This window comes from Heterocephalus glaber, unplaced genomic scaffold (assembly GCF_053883595.1).
Source record: "Heterocephalus glaber isolate CG9 unplaced genomic scaffold, H.glaber_assembly_v1.0 deba00001461, whole genome shotgun sequence".
Taxonomy (NCBI): Eukaryota; Metazoa; Chordata; class Mammalia; order Rodentia; family Bathyergidae; genus Heterocephalus; species Heterocephalus glaber.
The window spans coordinates 18824406-18844088 of NW_028258308.1; the positions used below are offsets into that span (position 1 = coordinate 18824406).

The 19683-nt window shown below is 36.7% G+C and overlaps 1 protein-coding gene across 2 annotated transcripts in view; it reads left to right on the forward strand.

Moving 5' to 3' along the window:
* Snx25 (sorting nexin 25) overlaps positions 1-19683 on the forward strand; it is a 162124-nt gene that overhangs the window by 113257 nt on the left and 29184 nt on the right. For both annotated transcript variants that reach the window (XM_087217093.1, XM_087217091.1), the window contains exons 7-10: positions 2305-2486; positions 7871-8002; positions 10216-10488; positions 13057-13221. In XM_087217093.1, coding sequence (XP_087073219.1) covers positions 2305-2486; positions 7871-8002; positions 10216-10488; positions 13057-13221 — 752 coding nt within the window. The remainder of the gene's footprint in view (positions 1-2304; positions 2487-7870; positions 8003-10215; positions 10489-13056; positions 13222-19683) is intronic.

Genomic DNA, 19683 nt, shown 5'->3' on the forward strand with positions numbered 1-19683 from the left:
GAATATGTCACTCCAAGCTCTTCTTGCCTTGATGGTTTGTGTTGCGAAGTCTGCTGTGATTCTGATGGGCTTTCCTTTGTATGTGATTTGTTTCTTTTCTCTGACTGCTTGTAGAACTTTGTTCTTCTGTTGTGTTTCTGGAATCTTCACAATTATATGCCTATGTGTAGTTTTTTTTGATCAAGGCTATTTGGAGTCCTATATACCTCACTTATCTGTATGTCAAGTTCTTTTTCCCTGCTTCGGAAGTTTTCTGCCATCATTTCAGTGAAGAGATTTTTTTTATGTCATCTGCACTATCTCCTGTTTCTTCATTAACTCCAATCAGTCTTATGTTATTCTTCTTTGCATCATCTAGCAGCTGCTGGATTGATTTCTCATGTTCCCTTATAATTTTGAAGCAATTTTTCTCTTCCTGGTCACTAATTGCAATCTTATCTTTTATATCTGAAATTCTGGCCTCACATTGGCTCATTCTGCTGTGTAGATTTTCAGTGGAGTTTTTCATGTCCTGGAAATCTATTTGCATCTGTTTTATGGATTCCATTTGGTTCTTATGTTGGGATTCCATCATGTTCCTGAGCTCCTCTCTCGATTTATTAATCATGTCTTGCACTAGGGGCACAATTTCCTCTGTTATGTGAGAAATTATTTCTGATTTCATTTTTTCCAGATCCCCTTTTGTTGCCAATTCAGTGGGTCCAGGTGGTTGAGTATCAGAGTGTTCCATCGCATTTTCCTTTGGGGTTGCTGTAGGTGATCTGGAAGTCTGGTTTTGAGACTTATTTACTTGTTTTCTCATTTTGACTGTGGCGGGGGGCTGTTAGCACCTGCACGGATTACCTCCTCTGAGCTGGGAGAGGTGGGACAGGGGCCAGGAGCAGCAGTAGGGACAGTGACCCAAAAGCCCTTTCCTGTGGGCTGGGGGCAGCGGAAGGGATGGTGACCAGGAAGCCCCTTTCTCTGGACCAGGAGCAGTGGGATGGCAGCTCAAAAGCCCCTACCTCTGGGCCGGGAGCAGTGGGAGGGATGGTGGCCCGGAAGCCCCTTCCTCTGGGCCAAGAGCAGCAGGACAGAAGGTGGCCCAAAAGCCCTTTCCTCTGGGCTGGGAGCAGCGGGAGTGATGGTGACCGGGAAGCCCCTTCCTCTGGACCAGGAGGAGTGGGACGGCAGCTCAGAAGCCCCTACCTCTGGGCTGGGAGCAGTGGGACTCAGTACCTTGGTCTGGTGGTCTGGTGTCCTCTGCATCTTTGTAGTGTGGATCCAGGTGGGTGCCTGTGTGCAGTGGGTTGATTAGCCATCTTCCGCATGACTGGGGACCTCAGTAGGATGTGCACAGACCTGCCTGTTTGTAGCAGGCTGATTCGGTGTGTTCTGTGCGACTCAGGACCTCAGTAGGGCATGCAGAGACCTGCTTGTCTGCAGCGGGCTGATTCGGCCTGTTCTGTTCGACTCAGGACCTCGGTAGGGTGTGCACAGACCTGCCTGTCTGCAGCAGTCTGATTCGGCATGTTCTGTGTGACTCAGGACCTCAGTAGCCCTATGGAATTTTTTAAAATACAGATGCTTCCACAGCATATTCTTGTTTAAAACCTATTTAAAGCTTCACAATACTTTTGAGGTAGAGGGTTCTTTCCCTGGCTCCTGCCTACTTCAGATTCATTTTGGATCTTCTCACTCCCTTTACATCTGATACACAGGGCCTTGAAGTTCTCTTCTTTGCCCCATTTCAGCATTCTCACTATCACCCTGTTTTTTTTCTGTCTGTCACTCTTTACTCGTTAATTATGTTTGGTTGAATGTAGTTTCCTTAAGGAAGCCTGGGTTAGGATCTTCTATTAAACAGTTAGATGGTGACTGCTCATTTTCTTTTTAGCTCACATTATACTTTTAATTGCTAGTACAATCTTTGGTTTTCTTTTTGATGGACTCTAAAAAGTTCCATGAGGACCAATGATTGGTCTTGAATCGCAAAAACCAGGCCACTCCCTGACAGATAATAGTGAACACTCAGTACCTATTGATAAATACACATACACATTTATATAAAACTGTAAATATGCACAGATCATTTTTGGGGTGTATTACGTAGAGTTTTTATGAAAATATGCACTTGAGTAAGATTTGTCAATGATATATTTAGAAATTATATTAGAAATTACTGGTAATTGTATTCTGTTTTGTTTAGTATCCACTATTGTTCAAAATATACCACATCAGACACTGATCTGGTTCAGAGCTGTTGTGTTCCCTCTTGTATACCTTGTCCTCTGACCCAGGTACTGTTCATCACTCCTATTCAAGGTAAGGAATCTGCTGCAATGAAAGCTGACCTCCTGAGGGCCAGGAATATGAAAAGGTACATTAACCAGCTGACTGTGGCAAAGAAGCAGTGTGAGAAGAGAATCAGAATCCTGGGAGGTCCTGCCTATGACCAGCAGGAGGATGGGGCCTTGGATGAGAGGGAAGGGCCTCAAAGCCAGAAGGTAGAACTTTGTAGTTTCTTCTTTTCACCATTTCAACCAACTTTATTATACGTATTGATATAACCATATATGCAGTCTTTTACCTTTAGTATGTAACTTAAGATGTATGTTCAATAATTACTGACTCACACACTTGGCTTATATGAGTCAGAGCCATATTAGTTGATATCCTTGACTTCTGTGAATGGTAATAAGTATGATAGGTAGTGTGAGGTGTGTGTGCATGCATGTGTGTTTTTCATCTCTCTTTTTTGTTCTTCAGTCCCAGAGAAGCATGTTTACATTTGCAAAGGTCCAGTTAAACCACTCCTTATCAATTGTATAGAAATTACCACTTGCAAAGTAAAAGTTATCTTGCAAGTTATTTTACTTAACTCTTGCTACATTGCTATGAGATATCTACTTGATGTCCTTACTTTCAGATAATGGGATGGTGCCTAAGGATGAGACAAAGCTAGATAACAACGCAGATGTGAATGATTCACAAATCTTGAGTGCATTCTCACTAAGCCATAATATACTGATGACTGTTTTTGTACTGTAAAAGTTTGTACTGTCTGTTGATACTGAGTCTTTAATCACAGAGCCTAGGAACATGTCCTAACCTGACCTTAGCACTTGTCTTAAGGACCAAGTTTGTTTTCTAAGACCTGGAGCATGCTAGGATTAAAAGAAACAATCCCAGTACACCCTGAGGTTCGAGCCTGGCTGTACCACTTTGAGAACTCTAAGGCAAATGCCAAATTCCTCTTCTGTATGTATCATTTAGCCGCAAAGAAGCCAACATCAACATAATACTTTAACCTTGGCTATATCCTGTGACCTTTACTGTTCTGGTTTTTAGTCTCTTGATCTTTTCTTATTCACCTCTTAACTTGAGTTCAGATGGTTATCTGTGATTTTCCCTTGCCTCCTGTGAGCTTTTACCTTTTCACCTTTTCCTGTCCTCATCTCTATTAGAACTTCTTCAGGAAGGTTTCTGCCCCATCCTTGTACCAACCCCAACACAGGCCAGAGTTCTGCAGTGTCTTACACAGGTGCCATTCATGCAGCCCCAAGGAAACTTTGTTTTATAGAGGGTTGCCATCCTCTCTATAAGTCCATTGATTTTGCACTTAGCAACTGTGCCTTTCTGAGATGTTGGCCTTGTGACCCATGTGAAAACTTCATCCTTGGTGAATCCTAGAGACAGATCCTTGCCAGGTGAAATATTGCCCCTCTTACTCCTTTTCCTCTGCTTTTGGCCTCTTACATAATTATCTACCCACACTTATCATAAATGAGGTCTTTATTTTATTCCCATTCATTCAGCAGACTTTTATTGAAGATCTATGATCTCTTGGGTAAAGTGCTAGGTACTAGGATACAAAATGAACAAGATAGAATTCCTACTCTGAAAGAGTTCTATATAATTAAAAAATAAATAGATAAGCGATCCAGTAGAGATATGAGATATATACCTAGGAGGTACCTAATGACTTTCAAGTAGTCAAAACATGATATGCTTTAGATGTTATGGTATAGAAAATCCTTGGGATCAAGGGAGCTCATTCTAGGAGAACTGATGTGACTTCAGTACAGAACAATATTACAGTGTCTCTTAGAACCAGATAGTTCAATGCCAGCCGTATTTTTGATTCGTTCTTTCTAGATAGCCAGGAAAGGAGAAATCCATTATTGTAGCATCAGTTTGTCCTCAGAATAAAACCATTTCCTCTAGTTGTCAGCTGGAAGCCTCAGATAGTATTACAGAATTATAATATTTATGGTGGTTTACTGTTCTTCAGGTAAGGCTTTGATTAGTTGGAACAATTCTGATTGTCTTAATATGTTAGTGAAGAACTTTTGCTATGACCCAGTTATTATCTTATCCAGAAGATCATCGAGAAGAAAAAAAAATCTACAGTTATAGTTGAGGATGTTAACAGCCTTATTTTCAGTAATTGAATATCAGAAAGATATAGAAGACTTAAACAGGATTATCAACCAACTAGAGAGCTAATGGACATTTATAGAATACTCAACCTAACAACACCAAGAATATACCTTTTTCTCACCTGTACTGGAACAGTTGCCAAAACTTCATTGCTGGAGCACTCAGGAGGCCGAGGCAGGAGGATTGCTGTGAGTTTGAGGCCAGCCTGAGCTACACAGTGAGTGCAAGGCCAGCCTGAACTATATAGCAAGACCCTGTCTCAAAAAGAAAAAAAAAAAGGAAAACAAAAACTACATTGCTGGTACTAAAATAAGTCCCAACAAATTTAAAGGGATTAAAACTATGCAGAATTTGTTCCCTCTGACCACAATAGAATGATATTAGAAACCAGTAATAGAGATGTGGAAAAGTCCCAGATATTTGTATATATGAACAACATATTTAAATAAGCCTTCAGGCAAAAAAGAAATCATAAGAGAAATTAGGACCTTTTTTTTTTTTTTTGGTACCAGGGATTGAATTTGAGATCTTGTGCTTGTGAGGCAGGCGGTGGAACCACAGAGCTAAATCCCTGGTCCATAGGAACTATTTTGAGTGGAATGAAAGTGAAAATACAATATATCAGTATCTGTGGGATCCAGTTAAAGCAGCACTTAGTGGGAAATACATACTTTTTAATGTTTATATTAGAAAAAGTAAGCTCTGAAATTAGTGCTCTAAACTTGAGGCTACAAATTAATATTGAGGCAACTAGAAGGAAGGAAAGAGAAAGTACCACTTACAATCTTAGCAAGAAGGGTTGGAATCTCACTATAGATGCTGCCTACAACTTTAAGACCATAAATTTGACAATAAAAATGGCAAATTCCTTAAAATGCACAAAACTCTGTATTACTAAAACTGATTTAAAAAGAAATAGAAAATCTATACCTCTAGATGTACTAAAGAAAACCAGTTATTATTTAAAATCTTCCCACAAGGGAAACTGCAGGTCCACATCATTTCACTGATAAATTTTTATTAAATATTTAATGAAAAGATAATAGCAGTTTGTCGTAGTAGTTGTTCTAGGGGTTGAGCCCAGGGCCTTGTGGATGCTAAGCATGTGCTCTACCAATGAGCTTCACCCCCAGTCAGTAATACCAGTGTTAACCACGCTCTCTCAACTCTGGTTGAGACCCACTGCTAATTCATATTTACTCAACTGGAAAGTTCTAATTTTTGACAGTGCCACTGCCTTCTCTTTCTTCACCGAAGTCCTTGTTCAGACTCTTCCTGATTAGGTTTTGTTGTTGCCTCTTGGGTTTCACAACACCTAAGCTCACAACAACCCATAAAGAAGGTAGTGTCTTCCCTGTTTTACCGATGATGTCCTAAAGCTGAGTGATGGAGTAACACAGCTCACAGGACTGAAAAGTAGCAGAGTTAGGCTTCAGATTTAGGTATGTCTAGCTCCAAAGCCTGCCTATGTTACTTTGTTTTCAATGCAGCATGCCTTTTTTTTTTTTTGCAAGGTTCTCTCCACCCATAAATGGCCTCAGAGTAAACAGAGGGAAGGAAGATTTTCAGAAAAAATAAAAAGTGGGCCAGGGATTTAGCTCAGTGGCTCCGCTGGCTGCCTCTTGCAAGAGCAAGGTCCCGAGTTTGATCCCCTGTACCAAAATAAAAAAGAAAGAAAGAAAAGAGAAAATGAAAATATAGGGGATTTGGATGTCAGTGACACTAAAGGTATGATCTTTCCTTCAAGGCCAACTTGCACTCTCTTTGTTTGATCCAAAGCCAATCCAAAACAAACACTAAATGCAGCCCAGGACTCTGTATCTGAGTATAAAGAGATTCTCTGTCTCTCTGTTCCTGGAATCGTTGTTGATAGAAGCTCCTTTTAAACTCTTTGGAGCATGTTGAGTTAGGATTTGTGCTTCACAGGTATGGTTTACACAAAAGAAAGGCAGATGTTCTGATGTCCAAAAGTTAGTAAGTAAACTAAATATTAGTGGTTTTGAAATATTTGTGGAAATTAATTGTTAATGGTCTGTATCAGTGGATGGCCATTTCTTTTAGTTACCAGTTATACGAAAATGCCTTCCCCTTTCTGCCCACAAAATAGATGAAGCAAGGTGGGTTTTTGTGTGTGTGGCATTATTATCCAAATATTTCTTTTTAAAATTTTTCAACAATTTTTTTTTTTGGTACCGGGGATTGAACTCTGGACTTTGCGCTTGTGAGGCAGGCAGCAGAACCACTGAGCTAAATCCCTGGGCCTCTTTTTAAAATTTTTAAAATTAAATTTTATCTTATTTTATCCCATTCTACCCTTCAAGCCCCCTCCTCCCCTATATACAAAAGCTTTGTTTCCATTTTTTGCATTTTTACTTTTATTTTGTTGCTTCCTTCCTTTCCCCCTCCCTTCTCCTTTGTTCCCCTTCCCATTTGAACACTTTTTTCCCATTTCTAGAGGTCCATTATACATCCCAGTCCTTATTTCCACATTCAGTTGTCATGTTGGCAACCAGAAAATTGCATGTACATAGAAAATGTGCACTTAATTTAGAAATGTCTTACTAGTAACACTTCAGAAAATTTTCTCATTCCTAATGTTAATTTTTAAAATCTCAACATACAAGGTTTTACTGACTTATATTTGACATCCTTTATTGGAGGAAGTTTTCATCACTGATTCCAACTTAAGTATATGGGCTTTAAATTCCTTCTAAATTAATTTGAGGCATTTTTTCCTTAAACAGTGAGAGTCATCTGCTTTTTCATACTTACTGTGCAGTCTGTGCTCAAGATTGTTCCTACTATATTTTCAGAGAAGTTGCCTTTTCTTTTTCTTTGAACACACAAAATAGTAAACGCAGGAATAATAGAATGGATTTTGGCACATCCATATTATGGAATATTAGGGCCAATGAAAAATGATGCTTACAAAAGACTCTTCAATGAGTGTGATATTGTAAACAAAAAGGATATAAAAATCGTCTGCATTTTCCTCAGCTATGTAACAATAGATGGAAAGCAAAAATGCCAAACCTTAAGCCTCTAGCTTCATTGTCTTTTTTACATTTCTCTCCAATTTTTCTGTTACTGGCAACTGTTGCTTTAGTGTAGAATACGCATCCCACGGGGCAGGGATTGTTATGTTTCATTTCCTTAACTGCCTAACACCAAGTATGCGTCAGATCTTTGTTGAATGAGTGAATGATTAATAGAGAATTAGTATCTTTAAAAATGTGTGCATTTTGAATATTCAGTAAGCTTTATTCCATTTAAAGTTTAGAAAATGGTAGAGGAGATACTTCATTTTACCATGAACACTATATCACCTTGGCTTTGAACTTAAAAATGTATTTTTCTCTGAATGGAGAAGTTAATTCATTGGAAGTTAAAGCAAACTTGTGTTTAAAATTTGATTTTTAAAAACATTTTTATTAAATTCCTTTAACAGATTCTTCAGTTTGAAGATATCTTGGCCAACACTTTGTTTCGAGAGCACTTTAGAATATACATGGAAAGGATGGACAAGAAAGTGCTGATTAGTTTTTGGGAATCTGTGGAACATTTAAAGAATGCTAACAAGGTATTGTCTATGGGCTCAAAAAAGTACAGATGAAAACTAATGTACTAGGCCATGTATTTTTCTCAATGAAGCTGTAAGGTAAATATACATTAAAAGATGATTTTAAACTAAAAATATTGTTGACTTTCTATCTCAGTCCTTTATGGTGGACAAAATTACATTATGTTTTTGCAGAAGATGCTTTTGAATGTATAGTCAAGGGGAAAAAAGATACATAGATGTACCAAGAGATTGGATTTGGTTTCAGGTAGTTATTTTTTAATACAATATAAAAAGGTATGTACATATGTACATTGCTATTATAAGTTGGTCTTATCACCTATACCTCAGTGTCATAACCTTGCCATTTATTACATCCTAATATATATTTTTCTTCATATAAATTATATTTCATTTAAAATATGATTGAGTAAAGGAACATATGAAAAACATTTTTGGTTGCACATTCCTTTTATAATGAAGACCATAGCATTAAGCATAGTGCTTTGCACTTGTCAAGTTCTCAGTATATACTTAGGAATTATCTGGGCAAGGTGATTTGTTCCTATAGTCCTGTCTACTCTGGAGGCTGAGATACAAGGATCAGTTGAGCTTTGGAGTTTGATACCAGCTTAGGCAACATAATGAGACCCTGTCGGAAGAAAGAGAGAGGGAAGGAGGGGATTTATATATATATGTAACATTTCAAGAGGTTTATTAACATAAGCACAAAGAGCATTTAATTCATCTTATTTGCATATGAATGTTGCTAGAACTGAATGCAGATTTTAAATACATCATAAGTCATTAACTGCATTATTTAAGAAATTCAATCCAGTCTTGGAGTGTTTTTAAATCATACTTTTTCTTTTTCGGTACTGGGGATCAAACTCAGAACCTTGCTCTTGGGAGGCAGGTGGCAGAACCACTGAGCTAAATCCATCCCTAGCCCAGTATTTTTAAATCTTAAAAGCGCCTTTTACATCATTAATTTATAAACCACAGTTTACCTCATTTTACCCAGTATTGCATTTGCCAACTTTGTTACTTATTTTAATTTACCAGGTTTGACTACAGATGACTTTTGGCTGCTCTTAAAAGAATGTCATAAAAAATTATCTAATGTTTTCCTAAGTTACTGAATAAATTTGAAAACTTTCAATAAAATAAGAGCATATAACTTACTCAAAATTGCTATATTAAAACCTAGCAACACTGACTAGTCATGTTCATTAAGTTATATATGTATTTTTTTACTAGTCTTGAAAATTTTATATACTATTTCTAGAGTTAATGAAATGCCTCTAGAAGAAATGTAAAATAATTTTTTATTTTTGGTACATGTTTGGGGTACATAGTGATACATGTTTGTAGTATATGATTATATACCTCATGGGGAGTTGGTACATACACACATATACGTGACTATCTTAATCCTCTTTGCATCCCCTCTCCCTCCCCCCACCTCAGGAAATGTAAATATTATGGCAATTACAAGAGATGTTTGTTTCTAAATTAGGCCAGTGATGATCCAAGTGTACTGCTTAAGTCTAACCCAGTGGTGATGAACCTATGGCACCTGTGTTGGTTTTCTTTTAAAACAAAAGATGTTAATATACGAGTTGTTTTTTCTAAATTAAAACCTCAGTATTCAGCTATAATTGCAGTGTTGGCATTTTGCAATAAATAAGTGGGTTTTGGGTTGCAGTTTGGGCACTTGTCTCTAAAAGGCTCACCATCATTGGTCTAAGCTCTCCAATATAATGGAATGTAATTATTGTCAAGAATATCTGTCTTGTTTTTTTTCCCAAATACACAATTATTATCTACTTCCTGGGGTAAAAAATTAAATGGGATGAGCACTTCTAATTACTTACATTAGATAGAAAGTCAAATAGATTTTAGTTGATACATTATATTTTTGTGGAATTGAGATTTATGGAAAAGAATCCATTGCAGGAAGAGAGCTATTCTCATTCTTTATTTTTCCTCTGGCATTTAAGGGAAATTACAGATATTAACTGTTAAATATAAACTATTTGCTTTAAGGAACCGTTTGTTTTTTTCAGGCAGTGACATTTAACTCTGAATGTGGACACAGAAGCCTAAATCCCACAGAGGACTGTTAACGGAGTATATCCTAAATCTTCCTTCCAGCTTCCATCAGTACAAAATGATTTCTCTCAGAAATGATATTCCTTACCTTTCTCTTTCTTCACCTTGCTGTTTTTCAGAATGAAATTCCACAATTAGTTGGTGAAATTTATCAAATTTTCTTTGTGGAAAGCAAAGAAATATCTGTGGAAAAATCACTTTACAAAGAAATCCAGCATTGTCTTGTAGGAAATAAAGACATTAAGGTGTTCTGCAAAATCCAGGAAGATGTATATGAGACCCTAAAGGACAGGTATTACCCTTCCTTTATTGTCAGCGACCTGTATGAAAAATTGATGATAAAAGAGGAAGATAAACGAGACTCACAGTTGATTTCTAACAAGGATGAAATGGTGAGTCACATTTAGTTTTCTGCTTTTTTCAGTGGATAAGATTTAAATATGATTAAGTTGGGTGCATGTTGTAGGAGCCAAATTTGATGCATACCTTCATTTAATACATGGGCCTTTACTAATAAACAGTTAAAATACCTTGTTGCTTCTGGTTTTGTGCACTTCTTCGCTTTTTTGTCCTTCCAACCTACTTGCTATCACTGTCACCAGTGAGTCAGAGATCTCTGGCTGTCTTAGACCCATTCCCAGTTTGACTCCTGAAAAATGAGAGCAGAAAATCTGTGAGTTGAGCCATTTTGTGGCTTAGACCTGGGAGAATTAGTAGGATTGTCCAGTATCCAGGCAGAAAAGGGATGGGGGCGGGGTGGGGGGGGTGAAGAGAGGAAGGAGATGTGAAAGGATTATAGGAAATTTAAGAAAATCAGATGAAATTAAAATGCTCCCAAAGAAATCTTGCTTTCATATCTTAGGTCTACTTTTCTTTTTCTTTTTCCTTTTTTTTTTTTTTTGGTACCGGGGATCGAACTCAGAACTTAAGGCTTGCGAGGCAGACAGTGGAACCACTGAGCTAAATCCCTGGACCTGAGCTTAAAATTTGTACATAGACTATAATTCATATTGAGAATGTTTTTCTTTTTGCCCCGTTCACAGTATCTCCAGCCAGGCAGAATCAAGTACTTGCTTTTAATGGTATTAGAAGTCAGTTTGGGGTCTCTGAACTGTTGTAAAATTGTATGATCTTCATTCAGACTTTTAAGTTTTATTGCTTTGTTCTTTACATTTGAAATCACTGTACTAATAACTCAATACTTATTGCATCTTATTTTTAAGATGGATCAGTTTGTTTAAACATGTTACCTTTTACTGTAAAAATTAAAAGTTATTGCAGCAAATGCTGTCCAAAAAAGGTTATTGAAATTAATAAAAAACATCAGTATCTAATAGATAGATTCAGTAAGGTCTTGAACTGACAGTTGATGTGAGAGAGAGTAGTAAACACACAAAAAAGTCTACCTTCACTCAGACTCAAAGAAGGCCAATATTTATTACTGACCTTTTGAAATCTATTGGTACCCTTTGTTCATATAATCCTTAGAAATGGGAACTTCTAGAAAAAGTTCTTAGAACTTCATTTTTTTTTTTTTTTTTTTTTTGGTACTGGGGATCGAACTCGGGACCTTGCGCTTGCTAGGCAGGTGGTGGAACTACTGAGCTAAATCCCCGGCCCAAGTTCTTAGAACTTCTATTAAAATGTAGAAAAACTTTTTACATGATGGAACTTGTTTTAGTATATTTGAGATAGCAAAGAGGCAGAATCAATCCATACCAGAAGCAGCAATATAAGTATACTTCTGAAGATTGTCAATGCAATGGAGTACAGTGCAGCTATAAAATTATAATTTTGAAGATTATATCATAAAGATATACTGCATCATATTATTTAGAAAAGGCGCAGAATATCCAGTAAATGAATACAAGGTGTAGAATTATGCCATAATGTATGTATGTATGTATGTATGTATGTATGTATGTATGTATTTATTTTCCGGTACCAGGGATCAAACTCAGGACCTTGCATTTGTGAGGCAGGCACAGCACCACTGAGCTAAATCCCCAGCCACAACCATAATATATATATTTATAGACAGTGAGTAGAAAGAACATATAGAAATGAATACAGCTTGTTTTCTGAAACTATCAGTATTTTTATTTTTCTTTAAAAGATGTAAATGTTGTTTGTTAATTTAAAAAAATAGAAGAAAAATATCTGGAGGAGAGGTAAGAAGTAAAGAAACCAGAAGATGATCCTGAGCAATTTATTTCAGTATTCTACATGTTGTTGGCTCCTCCTGACTAGCTAACATGCTATTTGGTAATATATCCAAATTTTTTCAAGTTACATAGTTCTTTGTGAATTTTAAGTCACTTTCAAGTGCTATTTTACTTATAAAATAGTCTACCTATTGATTTATATCCAAGAGGAGAATTAAAGTACATACTGAAAATTCTTTTATAGTGAGAATTTGGAGCTTTTTATAATATTGTTAAGGGACTAGAAAGAAGAAAGATCTGCTTTGTCAAAGATTATGTACTCAATATTCAGATTGAGTTGGGAAAAACTCATTGCCTTCTCTTGTTCCATGCAGATTCCTTGGATGTAACATTGGGACATAATGGCACGAAGTTTCTCCCCCTTTCTTTAGGTTATTAAATATTTAGCTTTTCTACAATTCCGGATGCTAATTACTTTGGTTTTAAATACTTTGATTTTTCTCTTTGCTACAACATAAAAAGGCACTTTGCTTCTAAGCGGTCTTCTGTAATATTCACTTACTAGAATCTAGTATTTGTTTTTTTAGAATCTAGTATTTTGAGGGCCAGGGATTTAGCTCAGTGGTTTGGCCACCTGCTGTGCAAGCTCAAGGACCCAAGTTCGATCCCCGATACCAAAAAAAAAGAATCTAGTATTTTGAAACAGTGTATTATAATGATGTGGAATCTATATAATAGTTTATAATTACTGATTTTTCTGTCATAAAATATGGTGGTATGTGACTTTCCTCCCAGGGCCCAGGAGGTGAGGCTGATGGGGAAGCTGGAGTTGAAGGTACCAGTGAGATTAATGAACAAGCCAGTTTTGCTGTGAACAAATTACGAGAACTAAATGAGAAACTTGAATACAAAAGGCAAGCTCTAAATTCTATTCAAAATGCACCAAAACCTGACAAGAAGGTAACTCTTTTGCTTTCAAGGTTGTCCCTGAAGGTTTGCATTTGTTTAATTTAATAAATAATAGTTTTCAGTTTATGTTGAGAAATGTCAGTTTAAAAAGAAGTTTAGTTATGAGCAAGTTCCACTCTTTTTTTTTTTTTTTTTTTTTTTTGCTTGTAGGGTAGAAATAGAAAAGCAGTTGTTTTTAATTCTTTATTATTTGGAGTTATTTCTCAGGTATCAACTGTGAATAAGTCTGCATTCTTCGATTCTGGTTTTCCTACATACCTTTGCGGAAGGGATTTAAGCTTTCTCTTGTGCCAATAAGTTACTACTGACAGACAATCTTTTGGAAAAATACTTTTTTTCTTTCAACTGTCCATTTGCAATTTAGAGAAACTCATAGCATTATGCCAAAAATAAATTGTTTTGCTAAAAGCCAACAGAATTTGAAAGTTTAAAAATATAAATAACATCTGTAATTGACATTTCTCAAATCCAAGCTGTAGTGTAGATTTTTGCTGTGTCTTTATGCCTATTTAGGGTAAAACAAAGAGGTTTCTCTAATATAGTTGTGGCTGACATTTCTTTGGTCTGCCGAATAGGTCTCCTTGGAGCTTTCTGAATGTGTTTTGACAGATTTAAGTGGGTCAACAGGAAAGCAACTTTGAATAAAACAATTTTAGTGAGTCACAATGGGTTTTCTTCCTTGCCACTTCTTTAGTGCTTTTTTCATGGGCATTCAAATGCTTTTATAATATTCCTGAAATAAAAAGCAAAGAAATAAATGTATCATGAGCCTGTTAGTAATTTATAGTCAAAATATCTATTCATTTGTAATCAGTTACTATTTAGTGAGGGTTTTTTTTCTTTTTCTTTTTCTTTTTTTTTTTTGGTACGGGGATCGAACTCAGGACCTTATGCTTGCAAGGCACGTGGTGGCACCACTGAGTTAAATCCACGGTCCTAGTGGGTTTTCTTTAATAAAGAAAAAACAAAGTCCAACAAAAGTTTATAATTTTTGTTAGTAATGTTTTTACAAAATTACAAGGGAAAAAGAAATTTAGTGTGAAAGTCGCTTTAGTAATCATTAGTGGTTGGGCCAGGGATTTAGCTCAGTGGCGCCATACCTACCTGGCAGGCGCAAGGCCCTGAGTTCAATTCTGGGTACCAAAGAAAAAACAATCATTAGTGGTACTCTGAGAAGGAAATACATAAATAGCCAGGCTTCCTGGATCATTGTAAGAAATTAGTCTCTTCCTTATATAGAGTCATTCTCAGTATGTAGACGACATGGAGAGCTCTGCAGTCTTCTCTTGACAAGAACATCTTTGAGATGATAAACAATCAGCTGGCATGGTAGATAAGCAATGTCTTCAGTATGGTGTGTTTTTCATGAACAGTTGTCTTATTTTGGATCCATCTCATTATAAATTAAAATGTATTAGTGGGGAATAGGATGAAAGATGAGATAGAAAATGTTCAATGAATTATTTTGTTTGGTTCATTATTTGATTGAAAGCTATTCTTTCTCCTTTCTTAAATGAACTTTAAATAACCATGGAGCAAATATTCAGAGCTATAATTATATGAAAAAATTCTCAGGAGATTTCGCTTAATTTGAAAGCTAATCTCTCATCAGAGCAAAGATAGTCCACATTGCCTATTAAATCAAATTGTTCATGGCTGCTCAACGAAGTGCTCTGCTTCTGGCAGTTGTGTATAGGGCTTCAAGGGCTCCACAGATGTAAGGGAGCTGGTACATCTCTCCAGAAGGGTGTGTCATTCTCCTTTTATCTCTTTTACTCATGTAAGTAACAATAAAATAATGTATCTAATAATTAATTTTGTAAAACCTAAGATTGATGTTGAAAAGATTTTGGTAATTTGGCAATTAACACACACCTAAAAAAAATTTTGTCCTAGAATTATTTCTCTGAATTTACTATCTAATTATGGATCAGATCATTTTCCCATGGATATAATGGTAGTGGTCTTCTTCCCCTCAAGGAAGCCAGAAGTTTGCTTAATCTTCCTACTTCTCTTATCTCTTCATCAGCCGTGCTATTAGCTACTAGATGTAAAGGTAGCCTTTTAGTTTGCTTTCCTGAATTCCAATGCCTGGGTTTTATTTTATTTTATTGCTCTAGAGAAATTTTGTGAATGTAGACCAGACAGTCCAAATCTAAGTTAATATTGGGAGCAAGTCACTGAATAGGAAGAATCTCAGCATCAGAAACAATGAGTAAATGTATGTTCTGTGCTAATCACTGTGAAGAATCAGTGAAACACAGAATGTGACACTAGCCCCCAATGAGCAGATTAAAATATATATGAAAATCAAATAGTCATGGCCCTTACTGATGATAAAATGCAGGACAACCGCACAGACAAGGGGTGCTTTCTGTAGGCCTTTTGACCAAGGAGAGAGACCTGGTAGACTCCGTATTGAGAGAGTCTCGGGGTGACGTTGCTGTCCTCAAATTACAGGTGTATAACCCTATAAGTTTTCTTATAAGAAAGCCAAGGAGATGGTGAGCATAGCATTTAAAAAATATGTTATTCTTTAAACTTGCAGTAAATATATATATATATATAACAAAACTTCCCATTTAAACCACTTTTAAGTGTATATAGTTCAGTGGCATTAAGAAGATTCACATTAGATTCCAGAAACTCAACAGAAGAACAAAGTTCTACAAGCAGTTACAGAAAAGAAACAAATCACATACAAAGGAAAGCCCATCAGAATCACAGCAGACTTCGCAACACAAACCATCAAGGCAAGAAGAGCTTGGAGTGACATATTCCAAACCCTAAAAGAAAACAGCCTCCAACCCAGATTGATGTACCCCGCAAAACTATCTTTCAAAATGGATGGAAAAATGAGATGCTTTCATGACAAAGAGCACCTTAGGAACTTCATGAATACCAAACCAGCACTCCAAAGAATTTTACACAATATCCTAGGAACAGACATTGAGGATCACAACCCCAGGAAGCAAAGCAGAATGAACCCACCTGACATGACAAGAAATTAAATGTAAAGGGGGAGAACCCAACAAAAAGAAAAACTCATGACAATGACAAGTCAATACGTTTCAGTTATAACCATCAATGTTAATGGTCTCAATTCACCAATCAAAAGAAAGAGACTGGCAGAATGGGTCAAGAAGCAAAATCCAACAATATGCTGCACACAAGAAACACACTTAATTCAAAAGGAAACTCTTAGACTGAAAGATAAAGGGTGGAAAACAATACTGCATCCAACAGGAACCCGAAAAAAACCAGGAGTAGCTATCCTCTTGGCAGATCAAGTAGATTTCAAACCAACAATGATTAAGAGAGATGAAGAAGGACACTACATCCTTGTAAAGGGAAGAATCCAAGAGGAAGAGGTGACAATCATAAATATCTATGCACCAAACACTAATGCACCCAACTATATAAAACAAAGACTAACGGACATGAAAAGTCATATATACACTAATACAATTGTAGTGGGGGACCTCAACACCCCACTATCACAAATAGATAGATCAACTAGACTAAAGATAAGTAATGAAATACTAGAACTCAATCAAACTCTTGATCAAATGAACTTAACAGATGTTTACAGAGTGTTCCACCCCACAAAATCAGAATACACATTCTTCTCAGCTGCACATGGGTCATTCTCCAAAACAGACCACATACTCACACATGGAACATGTTTAAGGAAGTGCAAAGGAATTGAAGTTATCCCCTGTATACTATCAGACCATAGTGCGATGAAATTGGAGATCCATAGCAAAAGAAACTCAAAAAATTTCATAAACAAGTGGAAATTGAACAACAAACTTCTGAATAACCAATGGGTCACAGAGGAAATTAAAGAAGAAATCAGACAGTTCCTTCAATTAAATGGCAATGACAATACAACATATCGGAATCTGTGTGACACAATGAAAGCAGTCTTACGAGGGACATTCATAGCAGTGAATACGCATATTAGGAAAACAGAATGAGCCCAATTAACCTGATGCTGAACCTCAAGCTTCTAGAAAAAGAAGAGCAGGACAACCCCAAAGCTCATACAAGGGAGGAAATTATAAAGATCAAAGGAGAAATCAATGCAATGGAGACTAAGAGAATGATGCAAAAAATCAATGAAGCCAAGAGTTGGTTCTTCGAAAGAATCAACAAAATTGACAAACCCTTAGCTGACCTTATCAGAAAAAGGAAAGAAAAGGCCCAAATCCGTGCAATTAGGAATGAAAAGGGTGAAATGACAACAGACCCAGCAGAAATCCAGAGGATCATCAATACCTACTTCCAGAACCTATACGCCAATAAGATGGACAACACAGAAGAAATGGACAGATTCCTAGATACATATGAATTACCAAAGTTGAATGAAGAAGACCTAAAAATTCTAAACAACCCAATATCAACCAATGAAATTGAAAATGTGACAAAAAACTTATCAACTAAGAAAAGTCCGGGCCCTGATGGCTTCACTGCTGAATTCTACAAGACATTTAGAGAGGAACTGCTGCCACTACTAAACTCTTCAATGAAATTGAAAGGGAAGCAATACTCCCAAATTCATTCTTGGAAGCAAGCATCATCTTGATCCCCAAAGCAGAGAAAGACCCAACCGAAAAGGAGAACTATAGGCCAATCTCACTAATGAACATGGATGCAAAAATCCTTAATAAGTTAATGGCAAACAGAATGCAGAAGATCATCAAGAAGATCATACACCCTGATCAAGTGAGATTCATCCCAGGGATGCAGGGATAGTTCAATATATGCAAATCAATCAATGTAATACACTATATCAATAGAGCCAAGAACAAAAACCATATGATTATCTCCATAGATGCAGAGAAAGCATTTGACAAAATCCAACATGCATTGATAAAAACCCTACAAAAAATTGGAATAGATGGTCTCTACCTCAAACTGATAGAAGCCATCTATGAAAAACCAACAGCCAATATCATACTCAATGGTCAAAAACTGAAATCCTTCACACTCAAATCAGGAACAAGACAAGGATGTCCACTATCACCACTCTTGTTCAATATAGTTCTGGAAACATTAGCCACAGTAATTACACAAGAGAAAGAAAAGGAATAAAGATAGGAAATGAAGAGTCAAATTGTCATTATTTGCAGATGACATGATACTCTATATAGAAGACCCCAAGAACTCCACTAAAAGTCTTCTAGACTTAATAACCAAATTCAGTCAAGTAGCTGGTTACAAGGTCAACACACAAAAATCAATAGCTTTCCTCTACACCAATGACAGACTCACTGAGAGAGAAATAGGGCAAATAATTCCTTTCCCAATAGCATCCAAAAAACTGAAATACCTAGGAATCATCCTAACAAAAGAAATGAAAGACCTCTTCTCTGAAAACTATGGCACTCTGAAAAGAGAGATTGAAGACGATATCAGAAAATGGACAGACATCCATCCCCTGCTCCTCAGTAGGAAGGACTAATATAGTGAAAATGGCCATACTTCCAAAACTGCTATATAGATTTAATGCAATTCCAATTGAGATCCCAGCAGCATACTTCATGGACCTTGAGAAAACAATCCAAAAATTCATTTGGAACAACAAGAGACCCAGAATAGCAAAAGCAATTCTAGGTAACAGAGACATGGCAGGGGGTATCACCATCCCCAACCTGCAACTCTACTACAAAGCTACTGTGATAAAATGGTACTGGCAAAGAAACAGACCTGAGGACCAGTGGAACAGATTGGAAGATGCAGAAACAACTCCAGACACACTCAGCCATCTCATCTTTGATAAAGGAGCCAAACACTCTCACTGGAGGAAAGATAGCCTCTTTAATAAATGGTGCTGGAAAAATTGGGCTTCAACTTGCCAAAGATTAAAACTAGACCTATATCTCTCACCATGCACTAAACTAAAATCAAAATGGATTAAAGATCTAAATATTAAAATAGAAACTCTGAACCAGTTGGAACAGAGGTTAGGTAGAACCCTTGAAGACATCGGTGTAGGAAAAGATTTTATGAACAAAACCTCAGTTGCCCGTGAACTAGCACAAACAATCAACAAGGGGGATCTCTTCTTATTAAAAGGCTTCTGCACAGCAAGAGAAACCACCAGCAGTGTGAAGAGACAACCCACAATGTGGGAAAAAATCTTCACCTGCTCTTCCTCAGGCATAGGTCTACTATCTCGAATCTATAAAGAACTTAAAAAGATCAAACTTCCCAAATTTAAAGACCCAATCTGCAAATGGGCATCTGAAATGAACAGACATTTCTCAGACAAAGAAGTAGCAATAGCAAATAAATAGATGAAAAAATGTTCAACATCACTGGTCATTCGAGAGATGCAAATGAAAACAATGCTGAGATTCCACCTCACTCCAAAAAGAATGGCTGCTATCATGAAATCAACCAATAACAAATGCTGATGGGGCTGTGGGGAAAGAGAAACCCTGCTCC